General features: G+C 47.4%; 1 protein-coding gene across 1 annotated transcript in view; it reads right to left on the bottom strand.

Annotated features, from left to right (window-relative positions):
• The window catches only part of LOXHD1 (lipoxygenase homology domains 1), a 193,563-nt gene that overhangs the window by 160,839 nt on the left and 9,376 nt on the right, over positions 1–23,348 (bottom strand). Inside the window, exons 3-4 of the mRNA XM_011978077.1 lie at positions 12,144–12,224; positions 9,812–9,996 (exon numbers count right to left, since the gene is read on the bottom strand). Of these exons, the coding sequence (XP_011833467.1) occupies positions 9,812–9,996; positions 12,144–12,224 (266 nt within the window). The remainder of the gene's footprint in view (positions 1–9,811; positions 9,997–12,143; positions 12,225–23,348) is intronic.

Here is a 23,348-nt window from a genome sequence, read left to right as displayed (position 1 = left end):
CAGATGTAAATGTCATTCACCCCTCCCACCACCTGCATGAGCCCAGCCCACCTGCCCAAGTTGTTGTTTCTTCTTATGGGTTCTCTTTCATGTAATCATCAGCCTCTCTTCTCTTTGAAGTATACAACAAAACTGGTTGCAACCATATTTGTTATTAATCTACCCAAGAAGATTACATGCCCCCTAGATGGTGGCTTGTCCTTCCCAAAACCTAGAGAACAAGTCCCAGCCAAGAGCAGATGTGGGATCAGGACCTGCCTCCACACTGGGCCCTCTAAATGCGAGGGGCCTCTCTGCTTCTGCCAAGACCTGAGTCTGAAGCATTTCTGAACTGTTGTGCTGGGTTCTGACATTCCTGGGGTGTGAGCAGCCCCCAGGCCAGCTGCAACGCAGCTCTTGGCTTCAGAGGCCTGTCTCATGGCCAAGTTGGTGGAGCCTTCCCCAAGCAGTGTGGTGTGGGCTCAGTATTAATCTAAGCCACATGATCATCTCAGTGCTTTTCAAAGTGAGAGGGTTTGTGGGTTGGCACTGGGCTGTGGGTAATTACTTGGCCAGAAGGCAGGAAATGACGTCATATTGGCGGTGAGAAGGCCAAGCAGGATCTGCCTTAAACAGATTTTGCTCATGCTTCCCTACCGGGTGACAGTCTCCCAGCCCAAGCTCCTTCAAGATCCAACATGAGGTCATCCCAAATCTACCTGGAGAGCACACGCCATCTTATCAGGCCTTGCCTAACTCAGATGTCTCGCCCAACCTCATCCTTCAATACTGCCCCATAGAGAAGGCAGGGATGTGCCCTGAGCTTCCCTGAAGTCAGAGAGGACTGAGTAGCCCTGCATTCTCAGACTGGGTAACTCTGCAATGAGCTTATGACTTGCACCTGGGCACTGTGCCCTGTGAATGTCTCACCAAAAGGGACAACATCAAAGTGGGTATGGGGGGGTATGAAATCAGTGGGTGGGAGACACCTGGAGGCAAGCAAGAAAGAAGGTTCTTAGCTAGCACACTGCCAGAGAAAGCAAATGCTACAGGGACCTCAGAGAACATCTCATGCAACCTAGTAAGAAGATGAGGAAACAGAGACCTAGAGAGGATGAGCAACTTGCCCAGAGTCACATAATTACCAAAGTGTGAGGCTAAGACTCAGGTCTCTGCCCCTTTGGAAAGCTCTTTCCACCTATCTCTGTGGCTTGTCTTGATAACCAGGTGTATCTATACACGACCTCCCGTTACCACATATGCACACAACCTGTTCCTTACCAACGTTCATACAAGTCCCTAAGTCCCAGTGGCCAAGGTAGCAACTGTGAGTAAAAGCCATCACCAGGTAGGTAGGAGGAGACCACAGTGTTACCCTCAGAGAAACCTGAGCTTCACTGGAGAAACCCGAGTGATACATATTAGGTAGTTAGAGCCCTGAAATATGGTATTTCATGGCAATGTATACATCTTATAATACCTGACAGCTACACCGCTCCCACCACCATCAGTCTTGGTGGCTCATCTTGGTGGTGATTCTGCGAGAGCACATGTGAACCACAGGGAGTAGGTTGAGAAGGTCCTCCTCCCTGCCTGTGAGATTCCTTACATATCCCTGATTGCAGAATCACTGCACAGGAGTGTGTGGCACAGAACTTTCCTCCCAGAGTTTAGAGAGGAAGGGGACACCTGAGGCAGAGGAAGTAGGTAATGCCATCCAGAGAGGCTGAGACTTCCCATCCAGTGGGGTCGGGGTGACATGCAAAAAAGAGGAGAGTAAGAGAGGAGGTGAGGGGCAAGGGGCCTTGACAGTTCCTCTGGCCCTGGCACATGTTTCAACAGAAGATCCACAGTTTCCTATATCACCAACTTGAAACAGAACTCTGGGAACAAGGAGCCACTCAATTAGCAAATAGGGCAGGCCCCAGGGCTCCAGAAATAGTTGCTCCACTGGGTCCATGCAAGGCTCGATGAGATAGGGCCTGAATCCCAAAAACGGCTGTTGGTGGTCTGGTTTCCGCTTCACAATCTCCGAACAGATTGGCACAGGGTGTCTAATACTGCCCTCAGGCCTCAGTTCCACTTCCAGTGGGGCCCTTGAAACCTCCTCAGGGTTAATGAATGCTGGAGAGAACAGCTTTCAGAGCCACTGTCTACCAGACCCAGGAGCCAACACAATCTGAGCAAACAGGTTGAGAAATGGGAGCTGCTAGCTCTAGACCAAGAAACAGAAAAGGTGGTGGGGAGGCACTCTGTGCTGCTTGCCTTGACCTTTGTCCCATGTGCAATATGGGGATAATAATAGCCCCTACTTCTCAGAGTTTTAAAAAGATACTACTTGTAAAATGTATGCACACAAAGACACAAGGCTACAGAAATATTTTGTCTCAAAGTCATATAGCTAGGAGGTGGTAGAGGTGAGATTGGAACTCAGGACTCCATGATTTGAGGTCTGGCACTCTGAGCCATGATGCTCTACAGTCTCCTTGTGAGCACTTCGTATGATGGAAATCTGTGTCCTCCACTGGACTGTGAGCACCTTGAGGGCAGGGACTATGTCCTTATGCATAGGCTCAGCATCTTAGAGCAGCTCAAGAGGGCATTGCCGACAGCAGCTGCTAAGGATGATGCTGCACCTGTAGGCAGGGGAGATGGTGCTTAGCTTCCAGCCAGGGGCTGCCATCAGTGTGGAGATGTTAATGCAACTACTCTGCCTCCTGGGTTCTGAATTATCAAGAGGGTGAGCCATTCCTGGCAGGGTGGAAGAAATCCACCAGGAAGAGAGTCACACACATCCATGGCAATAGAAGGGAAGCCAAAAAGCAGATGGCAGGAGGGAAAATTCACTACACTTCTGGAGCAATTTGATAGCCAAGACTCTGTTCCCAGGGATAATAAATGCAGATATGCTGGAAAAGTGGTTGCCAGCCTTCCATAGGCCCCAGAAGGTGCCAGGACCCCTGACGCCCACTCTTAGAGTCAGACAAGCCTAGAGATGGCTGCTAGTTCCCTGTGCCAGCTCTGTGTATGTCTGAAATGCTTATTCACGTGTGATGTCTGACTGAACCATTCCATTGACAGGTTGAGGGCAGCCAGCCAAGACTGGGACGCCCACTCCTACTGATTCATATGGGGATGAGTCAGGATAATCCAGGAGGTTTCTCTAGGAGCCTTGAAGTCTTGGGCAAGAACTAAGGAGTTGGGGTGAAGGCATTTTCCTCTTTTCTTCCAGATGAACAGAAGTTTTTTGACTGAAAGTCAATATGGTCTATGGTCACTGTTAAAATGACTTAATGAACATTTTGAATGCATTAAAAGAAGTGACATATCAAGGGATCCTGAATAGCCAAAATAATCTTGAAAAAGAACAAAAGTTTGAGGTCTCACACTTCCTGATTTTAAAACTTACCACAAAGCTACAGTAATCAAACCAGTGTGGTAGTGTCATAAAGACAGACATATAGACCAGAGAACAGAACAGAGAACCCAGAAATAAACTATCATATATATGGTCAAATAATTTTCAACAGAGGTGCCAAGACTATTCAATAAGGAAGGGACAGTCTTTTCAACAAATAGTGCTGGGAAAACTGAATATCCACATGCAAAAGAATGAAGTTGGACCTTGATTTGTATCATCTGCAAAATTTAACTCAAAATGGACCAAAGACCTAAATGTAACAACTAAAACTATAACACTCTTAGAAGAAAACACAGGGGAAAAATCTTCATGACACTGACCTTGGCAATTTTTAAGATATGACATCAAAAGCATAGGCAACAAAAGAAAAAATAGATTAATTGGCTTCATAAAAATTAAAACTATTGGGCATCAGTGGACACTATCAACAGAGTAGAAAGACAACTCATCTAATGGGAGAAAAATATTTGTAAATTATATATCTGAAAGGGGGTTAATACCCAGAATGTGTAAGAGAGGCCTACAATTCAACAATAAAAAGATAAAACAACTTAATTTAAAAATGGATGAAGGATATGAATGGTTATTCTCCAAAGAAGATATGCAAATAACCAATAAGCACATGAAGAGATGCTCAACATCACTAATCATTAGGGATATAATTTCACATTCATTAGGAGGGCTATTGTTTAAAACACACACACACACACACACACACACACACACACAGAAAATAGCGAGTATTGGTCAGGATCTGGAGAAATTAGAACTCCGTGCATTGCTGGTAGGAATGTAAAATGGTACAACCACTGTAGAAAATAGTATGGTGGTTACTCAAAATTACATATATGACCCAGCAAATCTGTGTGTATATGCCCAAAAGACTTGAAAACAGGGACTCGAACAAATATTTGTACACCCATGTTCATAGCAGCATTAATCACAATAGCTAAAAGGTGGAAACAGTCCAATGTCTATCAACAGAATGGATCAAATAAGTTGTGGTGTACCCATACAATGGGTTGCTACTCAGCCTTAAAAAGGAACGAAGTTCTGACACGTGCTATAGCATGGATGAAATCTGAAGACACTATGCTAAGTGAAATGAGCTAGATGCAAAAGGACAAATATTGTATGATTCCACTTATACAGTTAGGGTATCGCTAACACAGAAATCCAAAATCTGAAATGCTCCAAAATCCAACACTTTTTGAATACTGACACAATGCCATGAGTGGAAAATTACACCACCTGATCTCATGTGACAGGTCACAGATGAAATGCTGTAAAACTTTTGCTTCCAGTACAAAATTTTCAGAAATGTTGTATAAAATTCAGTCTACATGTATAAGGTATATATGAAATAAATGAATTTCATGGATAGACTTGGCTTCCATCCCCAAAATATCTCAGTAGGCATATGCAAGTATTCCAAAATCTGGAGAAAAAGAAAAATCCCAAATCCAAAACACTTCTGGTCCCAAGCATTCTGGACTAGACTCACCATGTATAAGATTCCTGGATTAGCCAAATTTACAGAGACAGAAACTAGAATAGAGTTTACCAGGATCTCAGAGGTGGGGAACAATGGAGAGTTAGTGTTCAATGGGCACAGAGTTTCAGGGTGACAAGATGAGAAAGTGTTAGAGATGGATGGTGACAGTTGCACAACAATGTGAATGTGCTTAATGCCACTGAACTGTCCATTTAAAAATGGTGAAGGTGGCAAATTTTATGTTATGCATGTTTTACCACAACTTTTTTTTTAAAAAGCAGCAGGATAACAGAGTCAGGGAGGCCCCTTCCTCTGTGCTAATGGTCCCCTGTCTGGAACACAGGGTTCTAGACTAGTAGGTACTTTCTTGGGAAGGGACTACAAAAAGAGAGGTCAAGGATCCTGGAGTTGCGTTCCTGAGAGGACAGAACCCTGTCTTCTGACAGCTGAAGGGCTGACACCTAGATAGACACTGTGTTGTGTCGGAAACACTGGAACAGACAAGCAGAAGCCTCAGGGAGACTAGGGGGTTTAATTCCAGGAAGGCTGGACTCAAACCAAAGCTGGAGAAGCAATTGGTGGGGGTGATGTAGAAGGGGTTCTTGTGACAGTAGGAGGTTGGCCCAACTAATGCTCACAATCCCCACAATCACAGGCTCTGACCTCTTAGGTGCCAGGCTAATTGCCCTTGGTCATGCCCTACTCAAGGGGCAGGTGGAAAGCAACTGAACTGAGAATAGGGAGACCCACAGTCTAGTCCTAGCTCCATCAGTAAATTGGCCATTTGACCTTGGATGGATCCCCATGTCGCTGGGCCTCTGTGCACTCATCTCTGTAATCAACACTCTGCCTCCCGTTCCTCTCAGATCAAGGCTGGTATTGTTTACCCGGGTACGATCTGCATACCACTGGTGGGACATAAGATGCTAGCAATGGTATATGATTTATCTAATGTTATAAATTTATGTTAATATGTACTACTGTATGCCTGACATTTATAGCAAATGATAACAGCTTTTTATGATAGTAATATCAACTTTATTATTAAAATAAATTCGTAAGTTAATGTAAGTTGTAAAAAGTGACTTAAAGACGTAGTAGTAATTAATAATGCAAACAGTACTTGAATCAGGCAAAACTCTTGAAGATGGAATGTGAGTTACTGGAGTTTCAGAACCCCCCAGATGGATTGAGGGAGCACAAACAACCTGCCTCTTCAGACCTCAGCAACAGATCCCCGAGTCCTGGAGATCAGACACAGAAAACCAAAAGCCGCAGTCATTTGGTTGGTCCTGCTTTGTTTCTTTAAGGTACCCGATGTAGTGATTTTTACCAACAAATTGAGAAGAACTAAGAAACTGAACTTGGTTCCAGGATCTTCTATCCACAAAACTGTGAGGCTGGTCAGCTTCTGCCTCCTTCCTTTGAAACCTCCTGTCTGTTTTTCCTCATCTCTACCTTCTACCCAATGGACTCCATTAAGAAGAGGGCAGTTCTAAAGATGCCATTCCCTTTAAGGGGTTAGAGGTTGGGTACTTCCCCAGGAAGTGCATTTAAAGAAGAGCCCAGAGAAGAAACAGTCATCTCCAGCAAATGTCAGGCACCATACTGTGCAACAGTCCTGGTGCCCCAGAGCTCACCCTCTGTGCCTACAAGTAGGGCAGGCTCCCTCATGCCTGTGTCTTGACACATGAAATGCAAGATTCCCATTAGAGGAACACCTGGAAAGCTGATCAAGGTCCAGTTCCCTCCACTCGACGATGATCCACCAATCACCTCTGTCAAAGGGTCAGTTGGTCAACCTAGAACACCTCCCTTCCCTGAAGAGCAGGAATGAGAGAAGGTTCCAATGATTACCAGCCAGAACTTTGGGAACTGTCCCTTGAGGGTGGAAAGAGAGGACCAGGTTCCCTAACAGTCTGTCCCACTTTGGGGGCTGGTGGTACAAATACACTGAACATGCCCCCCTTTCCTCTCTCCTCCTATTACTGTCCATATTGCATATTTTGAAATATTTTACCTACCAAACTTCACAGATGAAATAATAGACCCCATTTTTATCATCGAAGTAGCAGCCAAATACCAAGTTGACACAATTTCAGGTGAAAAGCAAAGAAATTTAACTTTTTCTTTACCAATGCAGTCATTGGAATATTTGAAGGTCGGGTGCAGTGGTTCACACCTGTAATCCCAGCACTTTGGGAGGCTGAGGCAGGCGAATCACCTGAGGTTGGGAGTTCCAGACTAGCCTGGCCAACATGAAGAAACCCATCTCTACTAAAAATACAAAAATTAGCTGGGCGTGGTGGTGCACACCTGTAGTCCCAGCTACTCAGGAGGCTGAGGCAGGAGAATTGCTTGAACTCGAGAGGTGGAGGGTGAAGTGGGCCGAGATCTTGCCATTGCACTCCAGCCTGGGCAACAAGAGGGAAACTCTGCCTCAAAACAGAAACAGAAAACAAACAAACAGAAAAAAACCACTGGAATATTCAAAGATCCCCTTTTTCGTTCCATTCTCTGGAATCCAGCCTGGAAATACTAAAAACCTAATGCCCTCCAGCCCATGAAGGGGCTGGAGGCCCAGGAAGCCTCATACAAAGACTGGGTCAGGGGGTGTCTACCCTGAGGATTCTTATGGAACCCTGAAGAACCACTGAGCTACCTGAATTGTTTCTCATGATGACTTTTCAGAAGCTCTTCTGACAGTGGAACCCTGGATTTTTGAGTGACCAAAGCAGGTCAGATGAGCTGAAAAGTGGCAAGTTTGACAGTGTGCTAAAGATTGATCCTAGTAGAGGTTGGATAAAGAATTAAAGATGCTTAATGTTTATGGGAGAATCTATGAAATTCACCCCAAATGAAAAAAACAGGTGAAGGGCCCAGGCAAAAATTCTTTCTTTCTCTCTCTCTCATACACACACACACACACACACACACACGCGCACACAAATTGCCAATAAATATATGAAAAATGTTCAACCTCACCAGTAATCAAAGAAAGAACATCAAAAATCCCCTTTAATTATCCAACTGGAAAATCAAACAATACAACCAAATGTTGGCAAGGGTGAGGGACATGGGCACCCTTACACAGCTGGTAATACTGTGCACAGATACACCCCATCTAGAGCAATTCAGAAATGTCCCTCAAAAGCTTTAAGCATGTACATTCCACTTGACTTTCCACTTAGGAATTTATCTTAAAGAATCATAAACCTGTGCAAAGATTTAGGTGCAGTATTTATAATAGTATTGTTATAATAGCAAAAATTGCTTAGAGGGGGAACACAATACAAATGTCCAATGATAAGGGATCTGGTGAATAAATGATGGTATCTCCATGCTCCAGGGCACCACAGACTCATTCCAAGGAGGGGTGTTGAGCAATGTTTAACGGCACAGAAGTAGTCATGCTGTGAAACAGGGGGTGTTGCACTAGCCCATTCATTTAAACTATGTATGCATAGAAAAGACTAGAAATGAAGACACAAAAACATCACCAGTGTTGTTTTTTCAAGTAATGGAATTACAAGTATTCTTTATGTTTGCATATCTCTATTTTCTAAATTTTCTGCAATAATCAAATTTTGTTTCTATAATCAGAGAAAGATCAATAACGTGTTTTAAAAAGAATTAATGGCCGGGCGCAGTGGCTCACACCTGTAATCCCAACAATTTGGGAGGGGGAGGTGACTGGATGACCTGAGGTCAGGAGTTCGAGACCAGCCTGGCCAACATGGCGAAACCCTGTCTCTACTGAAAATACAAAAAATTAGTCGGGTATGGTGGTGGGCACCTATAATCCCAGCTACTCAGGAGACCGAGGCAGAAGAATCGCTTGAACCCGGGAGGCAGAGATTACAGTGAGCCAAGATCACACCATTTCACTTCAGCCTGGGCAACAAGAGTGAAACTCCATCTCAAAAATACATAAATAAACAAACAAAATAAAAATAAAAAAGAATCAATGAAGTTGCAAGTTACGATGATAGGAATCACAGAGGAACAAGTCAAGTGTCAAGTTGAGCTGGGAGGTAGAAAATTGAAGATACAACAATTGAGAGCTAAAACCCATCAAGACAATGAACAGAGGGTGGATCTTGGAGTACATGCTGGAAGGCAGACTCCAACAAGTGTGTTGGCCTTCTGTTGTTCAACTGAGTGACTGTGGGAAGCCACTTCTCATCTCCTGGCTCCCAAGTCCCTTCCCCTTTCAAGGTCCATGACTCTATGAAAGCAGGGTATTCTGGTGATGGTGCCTGCAATGCAATACCCCCCCTTTTTGGAAAAGCAAATATGTTCTGTGATGGGGTGAGATGAGGCCAGAACTTTGGGGGACAAAGGTATCTGCCTCCCATTATTCCTGTAAAATTAAAATGATCGAATTTAAGGCCTTTGTCCAGAGATGTCACTTGAAATAAATTGTTTCACTCCTCATAAAATCAGGAGGAGTCAGAAGGCAGCATGACAAGCTCTGGCAGCTGCAAGCTCTGATTCCTACCCACCATGCCTTGGCTATAACTCACCTGCCTTGGGCATCATAAGAAAAGAAAAAAGACAGGAAAATGGGGAAGGCTGCTTTGATCTCAAAGGTGACTTCCAATAGACACCCCATCAACAAGAATCATTGAGAACACAGGATATGCTCAGGCCTAGGCATATGCTCATCCTTCCATCACGCCTCCAAGTCCTCTTGTATTTCCCACCTCCTTGAACCCCTAGAGCATAAAAGTTTGCCCACAGGAAGGCCGCAGGAAGATATGGGACTTCCCCTTGGCCCTAACCAACAGGAAGGCCCTGGAGGATGCCAAGATAAGGTAGGTGAGACTGCCCAGAGCAAGACAGGCATGATTCTTTCCTGGGTGAGCCCAGCCCAGGCAGGGAGGGATGGCAGGCAGGCCAGCCTAGGCACTGACCTCTTGGCATGTCCATGGGGTTGAAGCTGGCCAGCAGGTCACGGCACCACTGGCGGTCACCTTCCACCTTGCTCAGCCAGTTGTTGCAGTTGAAGTAGTAACGGAGATGAGGTCTCTTCATGTCGGTCACGATCACGTTGTCCAGGTACCAGCTGGCATTCAAGCCCGTGTTGTCATGCTCAATCCTGAGGCAGAAGCCAAGGCCCACACCATCACTGGCAGAACTGAAACAGCACCCCTTCCATACTGGAATACCCAGATGTTTACTCCAAAGAGAGGTCCAATTATTCTGTTGTTGTTGTTACTTTATCTCTTGAACCTCGGTTTCCTCATCTATACAATGGGGATACCTTGCAAGGTGGATGTGCACATTACTGAATGTTACATTGTTACGTTGCATGAAAGGAAATATTAACTGTCACCTTTCACAGAAAATCCAAGATCCCTAAGGTTTGCCGTGGGACCATCTTGATTTTCCCCTTTGAGGTCCTGGCTATTCAGTGCCGTTGCCTTACCCTGGCCTTTGGAAGCAGTAAGCCTCTCCCACTCTGGCCCAAGCATGTATACACACAACACTTCTTGGCATCCAGCTGAGTCAAGGTCAAACAGGACAGTAAAGGGAAAAGATGATAACGGAATACCCAGAAGGCAGAAGCCAACTAGACCACCTGATTTACAGGACACAGTTCATACCCTGGGGCTCAACGGCCCCTCCGATTGCTGTGAGATGATTAAGTGTGTCCCTCTCTTCATCATGACTCCCGGACGTGGACAACAAGCAGATACTCCCCTTAGTCCTACAATCCAGAGGACCCCTATGACCATCTAGACCAGGGTGGTCCCATAGACATAACATGAGTCACACATGCGAGCCACATATGCAATTTAAAAATTTTCCTAATAGCCACATGTAAAAAAATCCAAAGAAACTGGTACAATTTTAATAATATGTTTCATTTAATTCCACTTACCATCTCAACATATAATTATGTAAAAATGTATTAATGAGCTATTTTTTCATTCTTTTTCTTGTACTAAGGCTTCAAAAATCTGATGTGTATTTTTTACAGACAGCACACCTCAATTTGGATTAGCCTCATTTCAAGTGTAATAGCCACATGTGGCCACGGGCTGCTGCACTGGGCAGCATAGATTCTGACTCTTCAAAATCTGTCCCCTAAAATCTTCTTACACTTCCCATAGCCCCCTCTATCTCCTCTCCAAGGTCCAGTTTCTTAATCCCTGGGCCTCACTTTGCATCAAACATCTTATCCCTATGAGGCTTTATCCTTGCAGGTATTAACAGGACAACCACAGCTCAATACAGCACACAACCCCAACAGACAAATAAAACCCATGATATACCAGGCTCCTCCCTTAGAAGGATGTATGCCTCTGTCTGGCATAAAGCCTAGCACATAGTAGGACCTCAGCTAGCGGTTGCCTTTACTCACACAATGATACCCCCTTCCCAATCTCCCCTGCAAGAGCCCTTTCCCTGCTCGTTACCTCCTTCCCTGCACTTAACCGATACCCAAGATATTCATGTACCCATTATTTCCCCAGGAAAGAGAGTTCATGATCCTGTATTTTCTAGTGGAAGGGAAAAAAAATCAGGACTAAACTGAGGCTGCATTTGACCTCTGTCCAGCCTTAGTCTGGGTGCAATCAGACCACAGATGAACATCTGACAATGGGCATGAACTTGAATGGCGGTGGATGGCAGGGACAATGAAGGAAAAGGGGGGCGATTGAAGGCTCTTCCTCTGCCACTGGACTAGTGGAGTTATCTCTCCTTATACCTTCACAAGAACCCCCCAGAGAGAGCAAGACTGGGGATGCTCTCTGTCCAAAAACATGCGGCAACAGGACTTGGTATCTCTACTACTTGCTGAGTGTTTACTGTGTGCCAGTTACTGTTTCAAGCACTAACTCATTGAGTCCTAGGGTTATCACAGATGAGGCACCATTGCTACAGAGGAGGAAACTGAGGTTTGGAGAGATAACCTGTCCAAAGTGGCACAGCTAGTAAATAACAGAACAGACACTTGAACCCAGGCACTCTGGACTCAGAGTCTCTGCCCCTAATCACTGTGCTACAATGTCTCTCACAGCATATTCTCAAGTTTGTAAAAATTTGTCTTGAATTGTCTTAACCAAAAAAAAATGAATCTCCAGTGGGGAAGTTCAGGATGGGAGGGAAAGATTTGGGCCTTCGGTAGCCCCTCAAATAACAGCTGGGAAGTAATTAATACCCAGAAAGTGTCAATAGCGAAGCTGATCCCTCACTTTCATCTCCACCCTCAACCCTAGTCAGGAGCCAGCTTCTCACCTGACTTTGTAGATGAGGCCCACATTGTTGGTTCTCACCCGGAACACATCGACGTTGCCCTTCTCAAAGGCAGACTCGCTCCTGCAATGAACACGTGCACAGTTAGTGCAGATCAGCTGTTGGCTCACAGGCCTGGGAGGAGAGCCAAGGGCTGGCGTTCCGCTTCTTCCTCCATCATCCCACTCCTGGGGAGAACTATAAGCAACCAGATCCCATTCCAAGATTCCCTTCTGACATCGTTCCAGGGGGAGGGCAGGGACTGCTAGCATCATTCCATGCCCTCACACCCAGGTTCTCATTTGATCCTTGCTATGAGTCACTAAAACAAGCACACAGGCAATACCAGCCCCATTTTACAAACTGCTAGTTGGTAGCAGAACTGGGACCAGAACCTGGCTCTCCCAGTCATGACCCCATGCCCTTTGGCTGTTCTGGGTTGGGAGGATGGAGGAGGAAGGAAGGAATAAATGCCTTTGGGCTCTTGGGCCTTCTTGCCGCTCCCCCTCACTGGCCTTGCTCTTGCTGGGAAAAGTTGCAATGGCAGCCCCAAGTAGATGCAGACCTTGGGTGGCAGTCCATGGTCCTGCCATTCCAACAAGAAAGAAAACACTCAACCCCAAACCAGCAGCCAGGGAAGTAGGGCAGTGAGGGAAGTGCACATCTGGCATCCTGCAAACAGTGTGAACAGAAGAAAGTACACCTGAGACATCAGCCATGAGGCAGCCAGGCAAGTCCAGATTCAGGGGCATCCTAAGTACAGTGAGCGTAGACACAGGAGGGCTGCAGCAGCCTCGCCACAGAATCCTCTGGGAGCAGAAGCCCGGAGCTCATGCCAACAGCTGTTCCATCTTGTGTGCAGGGCCGGGGACCCTGTCGTTCGAGCCTAGGCCTGCCAGCAGCTCTTGCTGTCCCCAGTTTAGCCCACTGGGCTGAGAGCTGCAGGCCTCACTCAGCGCTCTCAGCCAGGACTCTCAGGAACAGCACGCAGCTCATGGGAAAGGAAAATCGCAGATGTGTGCCATCACAGAAGATTTATCCACCATTGATGTCTTTTAAAAAAAGTGGGAGGGGAAGGGCCTTCTCCCCAAGGCATCAGGCTCAGACTCTCTTGGTAATAGAAGGCTTTTAAGGTTCTACAGAACCCAGAAGCAGTGATTCTGTGAATGGACTCATGGTGTCGAACATTCTGCCCTGGGGAGAAGTTTCCTTAACTCCAGACAACAATGTACATGGAGGCAGCCTTGGCAGGGAAACAAGACCCCCGCAGTATGCAGCCTGGGTGCAAAGGATGATGAGGAGAGAGGCACAGAACCTTCTGAGTTTGCTGGAGTGAAAGGGATGACGCCCAGGCTTGCTGTAGGCACCTGAGGAAGGCAGGGAAGAGGCAGGGCAAGGTGGCTCCACCATTGGCAAAATAAAGACAGAGAATGTCGACTGTTAACTCTTGATGAAGAGCAAGGAAAATACAAAGTTTTCTCCTTGAAGCACCAGTAAATCCTCCCGCCCAGGAAAATAACTTACCAGACCAAGCATTTAAAGGGAACTAAACCAAACTAGCAATCGTGAGGGTCTGGCTGATGTGGGAATTTCACTTTCAAAGGAGAATAACAACACATCCCATGCTTTGGTTCAGAGTCACAGCAGCTGTCAATGACTTGGAGAACGTGTGGACATTGTTTCTGCACATCAGGATTATATGAATGGGAAACAAAAAAAAAGGAATAAGAGGTATTTTCTCTCCCAATATATAAGACAAGGCAAGTGAACTCTAGAGTAAATAGACAAGAACCTCTCCATCAAATAAATACCCTAAGAACCAGTCACCCTGGGAAGCTATATAATGAAATGCTTTGCAACCACTAAAAATCCTATTGTAAAAAAAAATACTTAATGAAACACAGACAGGTTTATAACATAGGCTTAAAAGAAAAAGTAGGTTAAGACGAGAATGTGCAAACAGAATAATCAATACAAACGGGATACCATCTTCATTTAAAAACAATGGAGTGTGAAGATTTATTTTTAAAAAATCATGTCTAGATGGTGAGGCCATTATGAAGTGTTGGCTCCTTGTTCTTGTCTATATACATTTTTAACTTTCCAAAAGGAACACATATTGTTTCTGTAATTATGAAAAAGCACAATCCCATGTTTCAGCAACTCCCCCATCCCCAGCCCAGCCTGCAGACTACCTGGATTGAATTCTTTGTAAGCAGTTTGGGAATTACTGGGCTTCATCTTCTGATGGTGCCCGAAATTTTAGAAACAGCCATTGCCAGTAAATAGGGAGAAAGGAGGGGAAGTAACCCCATTATTAGCCAAAGACAAGGTGTGACTTGGAAGGAAAGCAGCTGGCTTTCTGAGGTGCTACTGATGAAAGTTGCAGAAAAGAAGCTCCAACAGTTGCATTCAGTAAAGGAAAGCTCCAGAAAGGCCCTGCACCCATGACGGTATCATTTAAGAACGTGGTGGGTGCAATGGCTTATGCCTATAATCACAGTGTCTTGAGAGGCCGAGGCAGGAGGATCATTTGAGGCCGGGAGTTGAAGACCAGCCTGGCCAACGTAGCAAGAGATACGTCTACAAAAAAATTTAAAAATTGGCTGGGCCTGCTGGCAGGCACCTATAGTCTCAGCTACTCTGGAGGCTGAGGCAGGAGAATCACTTGAGCCCAGGATTTTGAGGTTGCAGTGAGCGAGCCATGATCTTGCCACAGGACTCTAGCCTGGGTGACAGAGTGAGACCCTGTCTCTAAAAAAGAAAAAAGAAAAAAAAAAAAGAATGTGAGTTACCTCCATTACCTTCCAGCGACCAGGCTGAACATGAATACACACGTTCCAGAGCATTTGTGAAATGATCCACCATGGCGCGGCACTTTATATCACTTGCCGGGGGGTGGGGAGGAGCATATATGGAAGCAGGGACACCAGGGAGAAGATCTACCAGGATAGACAGAGCAAGAGCAAAGGGAGTGCTCCACGCTGTCTCAGGACTACACTGGAATATTTCTGGGTTCCACAGTGCTTATGAGATGGACACCAGTCTCTTTTTGGAAGACAAGGGGAAGGCTTTCCATGTCACAAGAGGAGGAGGAAAGAGTGGCAGTGACAGGGCTCTTCTGATTGCCTTCACTCAGGGTCGGGGCTGGGATCATTCCAAATAAGCCCCCAACTTAGGATTAGCTTCTGAAATCCTCACTTCTGGATTGCAAATGCCTGTGGGTTTCAGAAAACTGGGAGTAGGAAAGAAATAGCAAGGAGAGAGGGTTTCGGGTCAAAGGAAATCTTAGAAATCTTCTTGTTTCCTTACGGAAGGCTGGAGCCTCACCAAGGCCACTGGTCAATTCTCAGATAAAGGCTAAGGCAGTGCACAGTCCCTGCCATTCAGCAGGAACCCCCACACGGAGATCCTTTACAAGCTGCACGGGGCATTTTAGCCATCAGCCAGGCAGAGCCATCAGGCTAAAATGCCAGGCATTCTCTGACATGCTCAGATGGTGAATTTTCAACCAAATAACCATGTTCCAGACGATACATGAGATCCCATCCTTTTGCCATATTCCGAACACATGACTCAGGGCTGGAGGTGGCCCTGGTTAATGGGGAAGGGTGCAAGGAAACCCAGAAGATGGCGCCTTCCTCTGGCAGCCACTGCTGTGGGTACTTAACTGGGGTGGGGTCAGGGTAGAGGTTCACTAATGGAGGAATCTAAGTCCAGTGGGTACCAAGGAATGCAGACGCCAGGCCACAAGGGTGAAAACAATCAGCACTGGTACTAAGTTCCTCTTGGAGAAGGAGTTATTTTGTACTGGGGAAAAAAAATCCTAATACAGCATTTGGGAGTGAAAGTGAAGTCCTGAGGCACAGAAGGAAAGGCACAAGAATGACAAGAATTGAAGGGTGAGAAAGAAGAGAGAGAATGTGGGAGAAACAGGAGGGAGAGGTGGGATGAGACATGGCGAGAGGCCACAAAGGACAGGTCAGGAGAAACTCCACGAAAGAGGATGGCCAAGTTGTAAGACTGAGGTTCTATTATTCCTTTTTAAGTTGTTTGCATTGCTGCAATGTGAACTCTCTCTGGTGCCAGGACCTATCAGTGAAGTTCGTTACATGCAAATATGCATGTGTGTGTGTGTGTATTATGGGTGTGCAAGGAAAAGGCAGTTGGTTCCAGCTGTAGGTTTGGGTTTGGATAGCTCAGTGTGGAGAGGACAGAAGGGCAGCAGACAGTGAGGTGCGAGGAGACTGTGGGAAGTGGACATTCTCAGCCAGATCCCAGGATGGGGTGGGGCAGCCGATGGCCTGAGCTAACTGCATCTAAACCTCATGGAACAAGGGAACCTCAGCTGCCATATGTTCTGGGTTGCAAGGGCAGCCCAGAATTCCTCAGAAAGCAATGCCCCTCCCAAACCTGCAGTTTCCATCTCGAATGGAAAGATCTTAGATAGCAAGGACCATGTCTTCAATGCTCTTTGAAGGCCTTTTCTCAGTTCTTGTCATAGACAGACTCTGGCCTCCTCCTTCCCCACTCCTCCTGCTCACTATGCTCAGATGATCTCTGTTGATACAGTAAGTTGAACCTCCACTAGTCAGCTTTCCAGCAAGGCCTTCTTCGGCCTGACCTTCCAGACCTTTCTGACTTTCCCCCTCCCTGCCCATCAACATGGTCCCACATTCCCAGTCACAGGCCTCCTCTGCCCCCATCAGCCCGCAGGGCTCGTCGCTGCCTCCAGACTTAGGCAATCTGTTTCCCTTAGTCTAAAGGACGCTCTTTCTTCCTCTCTCTCTCATCTGAGTTATTTTCACCACTTAAGACCCAGATTAAGTGTCTGTCCCTTTAAAGTCTCACTCTAGCCACACTGATACCACTGGCCTTTGCTGAGCTCTGACTATATACACAGAACTGGGAGAGATGCTGGCAGCACAGAGCAGACCTTCCCCCGGCCCATCCTCCAGCTCCCCCCATCCCTCCTCAAAGTCCCTCTCCAGCCTCTCCAGCCCCACAGCTGGGACTCCGAACTGTGTCCCCGTCACTGAGACCACCCAGTCTGCTGTAGAGCACTCCTGACCAGCTGGATTGGTGCCTTGGCCAGACCTATGCTCTTGCTGCCCGACCTGGAACATGGCCCAGATATAGACAGAGACTACCACCAGTCTCTGGGGCCAACCCCTGGGGTAATTGGGGAGGGTTGATCCCATCCCCAGGGCTGCCCCATGGGATCTCAGCAAAGCCAGGAGGTCCCAGCCCTGCCAGCTCATTCATGTCCTAGACCCCCTTCGGGCCCCATGAGAGGGAAGGCTGGAACCCAGACTCCTGGGAATGGAGGTTCAGTGGAAATCCATGCCACGTTATAAAGGGTGGCTCAGGGGCCCTTCCTGAGAAGACGTTTTGGCAAATGAAAAAGGGGAAGAATCTGAGGATACTGAATGTGTGAAAGGAGGGAAGGCAGTGAAGACCACCATCAAAGGAGAAAAGGATTAATTTGGTTTTAAAAGGAAAAGCTGGGAACTTCAGAAACCAACCGGGCAACTCCCTAGTGTTTGTGGCTTCTCCCTACAGCTGTGTACCCTGGGAGCACATGGCAAAGAGGATGGAGGTTTCATGTATTCTCTTTACCGTGCCCACATCATCGGACGGAAAGACTTCCACAAGCAAGTCAAGCTGCAGTGTAAGCGGTACAAGAAGGCAGGTACCCTGTTCTGCGGAAATGGATAAAATGGGACGTTACACCTGCCTCAATGCAGCAGCACAGATGCTATAGCCCATGTCACATGGGGCCTGGCCAGCCTGCAAGATACAGGGTGCAGGGATCTCCTGGCCTCTACAGTTTCCTCTGCCAGCCCTGGAAGTGCCAGGCCATTTACTCCAGAGTCACAGTCTGGAGCACCAGGATGTCTTAAGGAGCGTCTTCCTCACACCCCCTGGGACCATAGGGCCATGTGGTCAAGGGAATTGTCTACATCAAGAATGGAGGTTTGAAGGCCAGGCACAGTGGCTCACACCTGTAATCCCAACACTTTGGGAGGCGAGTTCAAGACCAGCCTTGCCAACATGGTGAAACCCCATCTCTACTAAAAATACAAAAAATTAGCCAGTTATGGTGGCACACGCCTGTAGTCCCAGCTACTCTGGAGGTTGAGTCAGGAGAATCGCTTGAACTTGCGAGGCAGAGGTTGCAGTCAGTCGAGATTGCATCACTACACTCCAGCCTGAGAGACAGAGTGCTGTCTCTTATACACATCTAGATGTGTATAAGAGACAGATTGAAGGGTGAGAAAGAAGAGAGAGAATGTGGGAGAAACAGGAGGGAGAGGTGGGATGAGACATGGCGAGAGGCCACAAAGGACAGGTCAGGAGAAACTCCACGAAAGAGGATGGCCAAGTTGTAAGACTGAGGTTCTATTATTCCTTTTTAAGTTGTTTGCATTGCTGCAATGTGAACTCTCTCTGGTGCCAGGACCTATCAGTGAAGTTCGTTACATGCAAATATGCATGTGTGTGTGTGTGTGTATTATGGGTGTGCAAGGAAAAGGCAGTTGGTTCCAGCTGTAGGTTTGGGTTTGGATAGCTCAGTGTGGAGAGGACAGAAGGGCAGCAGACAGTGAGGTGCGAGGAGACTGTGGGAAGTGGACATTCTCAGCCAGATCCCAGGATGGGGTGGGGCAGCCGATGGCCTGAGCTAACTGCATCTAAACCTCATGGAACAAGGGAACCTCAGCTGCCATATGTTCTGGGTTGCAAGGGCAGCCCAGAATTCCTCAGAAAGCAATGCCCCTCCCAAACCTGCAGTTTCCATCTTGAATGGAAAGATCTTAGATAGCAAGGACCATGTCTTCAATGCTCTTTGAAGGCCTTTTCTCAGTTCTTGTCATAGACAGACTCTGGCCTCCTCCTTCCCCACTCCTCCTGCTCACTATGCTCAGATGATCTCTGTTGATACAGTAAGTTGAACCTCCACTAGTCAGCTTTCCAGCAAGGCCTTCTTCGGCCTGACCTTCCAGACCTTTCTGACTTTCCCCCTCCCTGCCCATCAACATGGTCCCACATTCCCAGTCACAGGCCTCCTCTGCCCCCATCAGCCCGCAGGGCTCGTCGCTGCCTCCAGACTTAGGCAATCTGTTTCCCTTAGTCTAAAGGACGCTCTTTCTTCCTCTCTCTCTCATCTGAGTTATTTTCACCACTTAAGACCCAGATTAAGTGTCTGTCCCTTTAAAGTCTCACTCTAGCCACACTGATACCACTGGCCTTTGCTGAGCTCTGACTATATACACAGAACTGGGAGAGATGCTGGCAGCACAGAGCAGACCTTCCCCCGGCCCATCCTCCAGCTCCCCCCATCCCTCCTCAAAGTCCCTCTCCAGCCTCTCCAGCCCCACAGCTGGGACTCCGAACTGTGTCCCCGTCACTGAGACCACCCAGTCTGCTGTAGAGCACTCCTGACCAGCTGGATTGGTGCCTTGGCCAGACCTATGCTCTTGCTGCCCGACCTGGAACATGGCCCAGATATAGACAGAGACTACCACCAGTCTCTGGGGCCAACCCCTGGGGTAATTGGGGAGGGTTGATCCCATCCCCAGGGCTGCCCCATGGGATCTCAGCAAAGCCAGGAGGTCCCAGCCCTGCCAGCTCATTCATGTCCTAGACCCCCTTCGGGCCCCATGAGAGGGAAGGCTGGAACCCAGACTCCTGGGAATGGAGGTTCAGTGGAAATCCATGCCACGTTATAAAGGGTGGCTCAGGGGCCCTTCCTGAGAAGACGTTTTGGCAAATGAAAAAGGGGAAGAATCTGAGGATACTGAATGTGTGAAAGGAGGGAAGGCAGTGAAGACCACCATCAAAGGAGAAAAGGATTAATTTGGTTTTAAAAGGAAAAGCTGGGAACTTCAGAAACCAACCGGGCAACTCCCTAGTGTTTGTGGCTTCTCCCTACAGCTGTGTACCCTGGGAGCACATGGCAAAGAGGATGGAGGTTTCATGTATTCTCTTTACCGTGCCCACATCATCGGACGGAAAGACTTCCACAAGCGAGTCAAGCTGCAGTGTAAGCGGTACAAGAAGGCAGGTACCCTGTTCTGCGGAAATGGATAAAATGGGATGTTACACCTGCCTCAATGCAGCAGCACAGATGCTATAGCCCATGTCACATGGGGCCTGGCCAGCCTACAAGATACAGGGTGCAGGGATCTCCTGGCCTCTACAGTTTCCTCTGCCAGCCCTGGAAGTGCCAGGCCATTTACTCCAGAGTCGCAGTCTGGAGCACCAGGATGTCTTAAGGAGCGTCTTCCTCACACCCCCTGGGACCATAGGGCCATGTGGTCAAGGGAATTGTCTACATCAAGAATGGAGGTTTGAAGGCCAGGCACAGTGGCTCACACCTGTAATCCCAACACTTTGGGAGGCTGAAACGGGCAGATAACTTAAAGCCAGGAGTTCAAGACCAGCCTTGCCAACATGGTGAAACCCCATCTCTACTAAAAATACAAAAAATTAGCCAGTTATGGTGGCACACGCCTGTAGTCCCAGCTACTCTGGAGGTTGAGTCAGGAGAATCGCTTGAACTTGCGAGGCAGAGGTTGCAGTCAGTCGAGATTGCATCACTACACTCCAGCCTGGGCAACAGAGCGAGACTCTAGCTCAAAAAATAAAAAAATAAAAAATAAATAAATAAAAAAATGTGAGGTTTAAGGACCAGCTTCACCACTGAAAACCTCCATGACTCTGAGCTACTCACGCCTTTCTAGGCTTCGGTTTCTCCATGAGCAGATTAGAATACAGCCGCAGTTTTCAAATGTTTCATGGCCCCAGAACCAGCTGATCAATTCTGTTCCATTCAGCACATTTTGAAAGCCAGCTGAACAGACCACTCCTGAGGCCCTAAACGTCTCTGAAATCCCATTCGTCTGCTAACATGTTCTCAGGTTTTGCGTGTTCGTTGGTGTATGCGTGCGTGCAGTGGGGGAAAGGATCCGAAGGAGACAACAGTCCTAACTCTCACTAGTTATAATAAAACAGAGCACGCAAAGCATACACACGCACAAGCACATACACAAGCAATCCCTACGGCGAGCTGGGTGTGCGTTGGCTGGCAGGCAGGTTTAACAAAACACTGGTCCCTGGTGAGACCTCGGTGCAGAGTAGTCTGTGCTCACAGCTCCCTCACATACATGGTCTTCCCGATATCTGTGTGATGATATATGAGGAAACCAAGGCCCTGGGTGCAGAGAGACTGGTCCAAAGTCACATGGAACTAAGGGACAGCTAATATGGATTCTTGGCAATTCTGAGATCCATAGGAGGCATTACTGTTCACAAAAATCAAGAGAGGAGCTGGGGGAGGTGCACAGGAGGTCACCGGGAGATCCCCGGCTGGTACACGGTCTGTCATTAGCAGGGGCTTCATACTACTTAATACACCTGTGGTCAGATGTGCCTTCTCCCCAGAGAAGCAGGCCACCCTTGGGTTCCAGAACTTAATCTACAAGACTAATGGCCCAGGATCCCACCAGGGCCAAGTGCGTACTCACTTGCTGGTGAGCTGGAGTTTGGGAGAGAGCCCATTCTCTCCAAAAAGCGTGATGAAGACATTGGCATCCGTCCCTGCACCGCGAACATCCCCCGTGGCTGTGACCACTTCGTACACTGGAGGAGGAGAGGAGGAAACAGATTGCAGGCTCAGAAAAAAACCGGAATCCTGTGTGGGCCTGGAGAAGCCAGCCCTTGCTGGGGAGGCCCAAGCACAAAGGACTCTGGGAATCCCTGCTGCATCCTGTAGGCCTCTGAGCCATGGTGAGACCCACAATATGTCCTGCTGCAAGACCGAAACTTCACACTCAAACCATGCACTCATTTTGCACACGAGGAGGCTGAGGGCAAGGGGGCAGGCCCTGCACAGTATCAACAGCAGAGCCCAGCCCAAAGCCTCCAGATGCCCATTCTGTAATCTTTCCAGCACAACACACTGATACCCTCCTAGACATGGCCTTCTTTGGAGCCTGCAGCCAGCTCCCAGCTTCCTCTCTGCCCTCTAGACAAGGTGACTGTGGCCAGCTCTCACCTCCCATGACCTCCTGGGCACTGACATTTCAGTCTCAGAATAAGCTGTCCCAGGGCTGGGTGTGCAGAGCTTTGCAGGGGGTCCTTCTTTGTCAGGGGCTCTGATTTCTCTCTCCTCAACCCCTTGAAGCTTATTCTGTTTACTATCAACACCTTTCTTATTCAGGGCATCAGTACAATTGGAGCCCTATCCACTTCCTGGAGAGAGAAGGCAAGAATGCATCTGGATTCTTAGAGACAGCAGAATCTACTCCAGCCAAGTGAAGCAAGCAGGATACAATAGGGATATTAGAAGGCTTACAGAAGTTTTGGAAAGGCTGGAGGCACGTGCCCTTTACCCATTTCCAGAAGCAACTCCTGGAATCACAGCACAGAACCTGGGGAAGTTTGCTGCTACCAGCCACCCCAGAGCCACATCACCTCTGCCAAGAGCAGAACACAGCCCCCCATCACCTCGCTGTCCTTCTGCTACTCATGTCTCAAAAATAATTCCTTGTCCCCAGCTCATTCCATTATGATGCCCACTTCTGAATCAAAATCTTGCACTGGAACAGACAGTTCTGGAAATCTAAGGTACATATCTGCACCACAGAAGGCTGAGAAAAATCATAATTCCATGTTGGGAAGATGGAATTTACAATGTGAAGAGTCAGCAAAATTTGGGGAGGGTGTTTTAAATATTTGGGGCATATGATCAATGCCCACCACATCACTGGATTGTATTCATACCAGTACTTAATAATTGTAGTAATAAACAACACTGAGTGGTTGCTTACTATATGCCCTGAGCTAAGGGCTTACGTATATGATTGTACCTGATTTTTACGGCAAACCTATTATTATTTCTACTTCTGGTCTTCTCAGAGCAGATCCCCAGCCAGATGCTGAGTATATTTGAGCTGCCCCAAAGACGCCAGGCTGGTTAGGAGGACATTTTGAAGTTAGACATTCATTATTCAGACCTGTCAATTCAGAGCCCATTCCACAGAGGGCACAAGTGGCAAGTGCGAGGGGGAATCAGGGAGGAAGGAGAAATATAAATAACGTGGAGTGTGCTGTTGTGTGCTAGGCACCTTGGCAGGTACTTTACAGATATCATTCATACTTCAGCATGCCCAGAGCCAGTGTGGGCTGGTAGAAAGTGCCGGACTC

This window comes from Mandrillus leucophaeus, unplaced genomic scaffold, assembly GCF_000951045.1.
Source record: "Mandrillus leucophaeus isolate KB7577 unplaced genomic scaffold, Mleu.le_1.0 Scaffold189, whole genome shotgun sequence".
NCBI lineage: Eukaryota > Metazoa > Chordata > Mammalia > Primates > Cercopithecidae > Mandrillus > Mandrillus leucophaeus.
The sequence above is the reverse complement of the archived record's forward strand: the minus strand, read 5'-3'. Positions and strand labels throughout refer to the sequence as shown.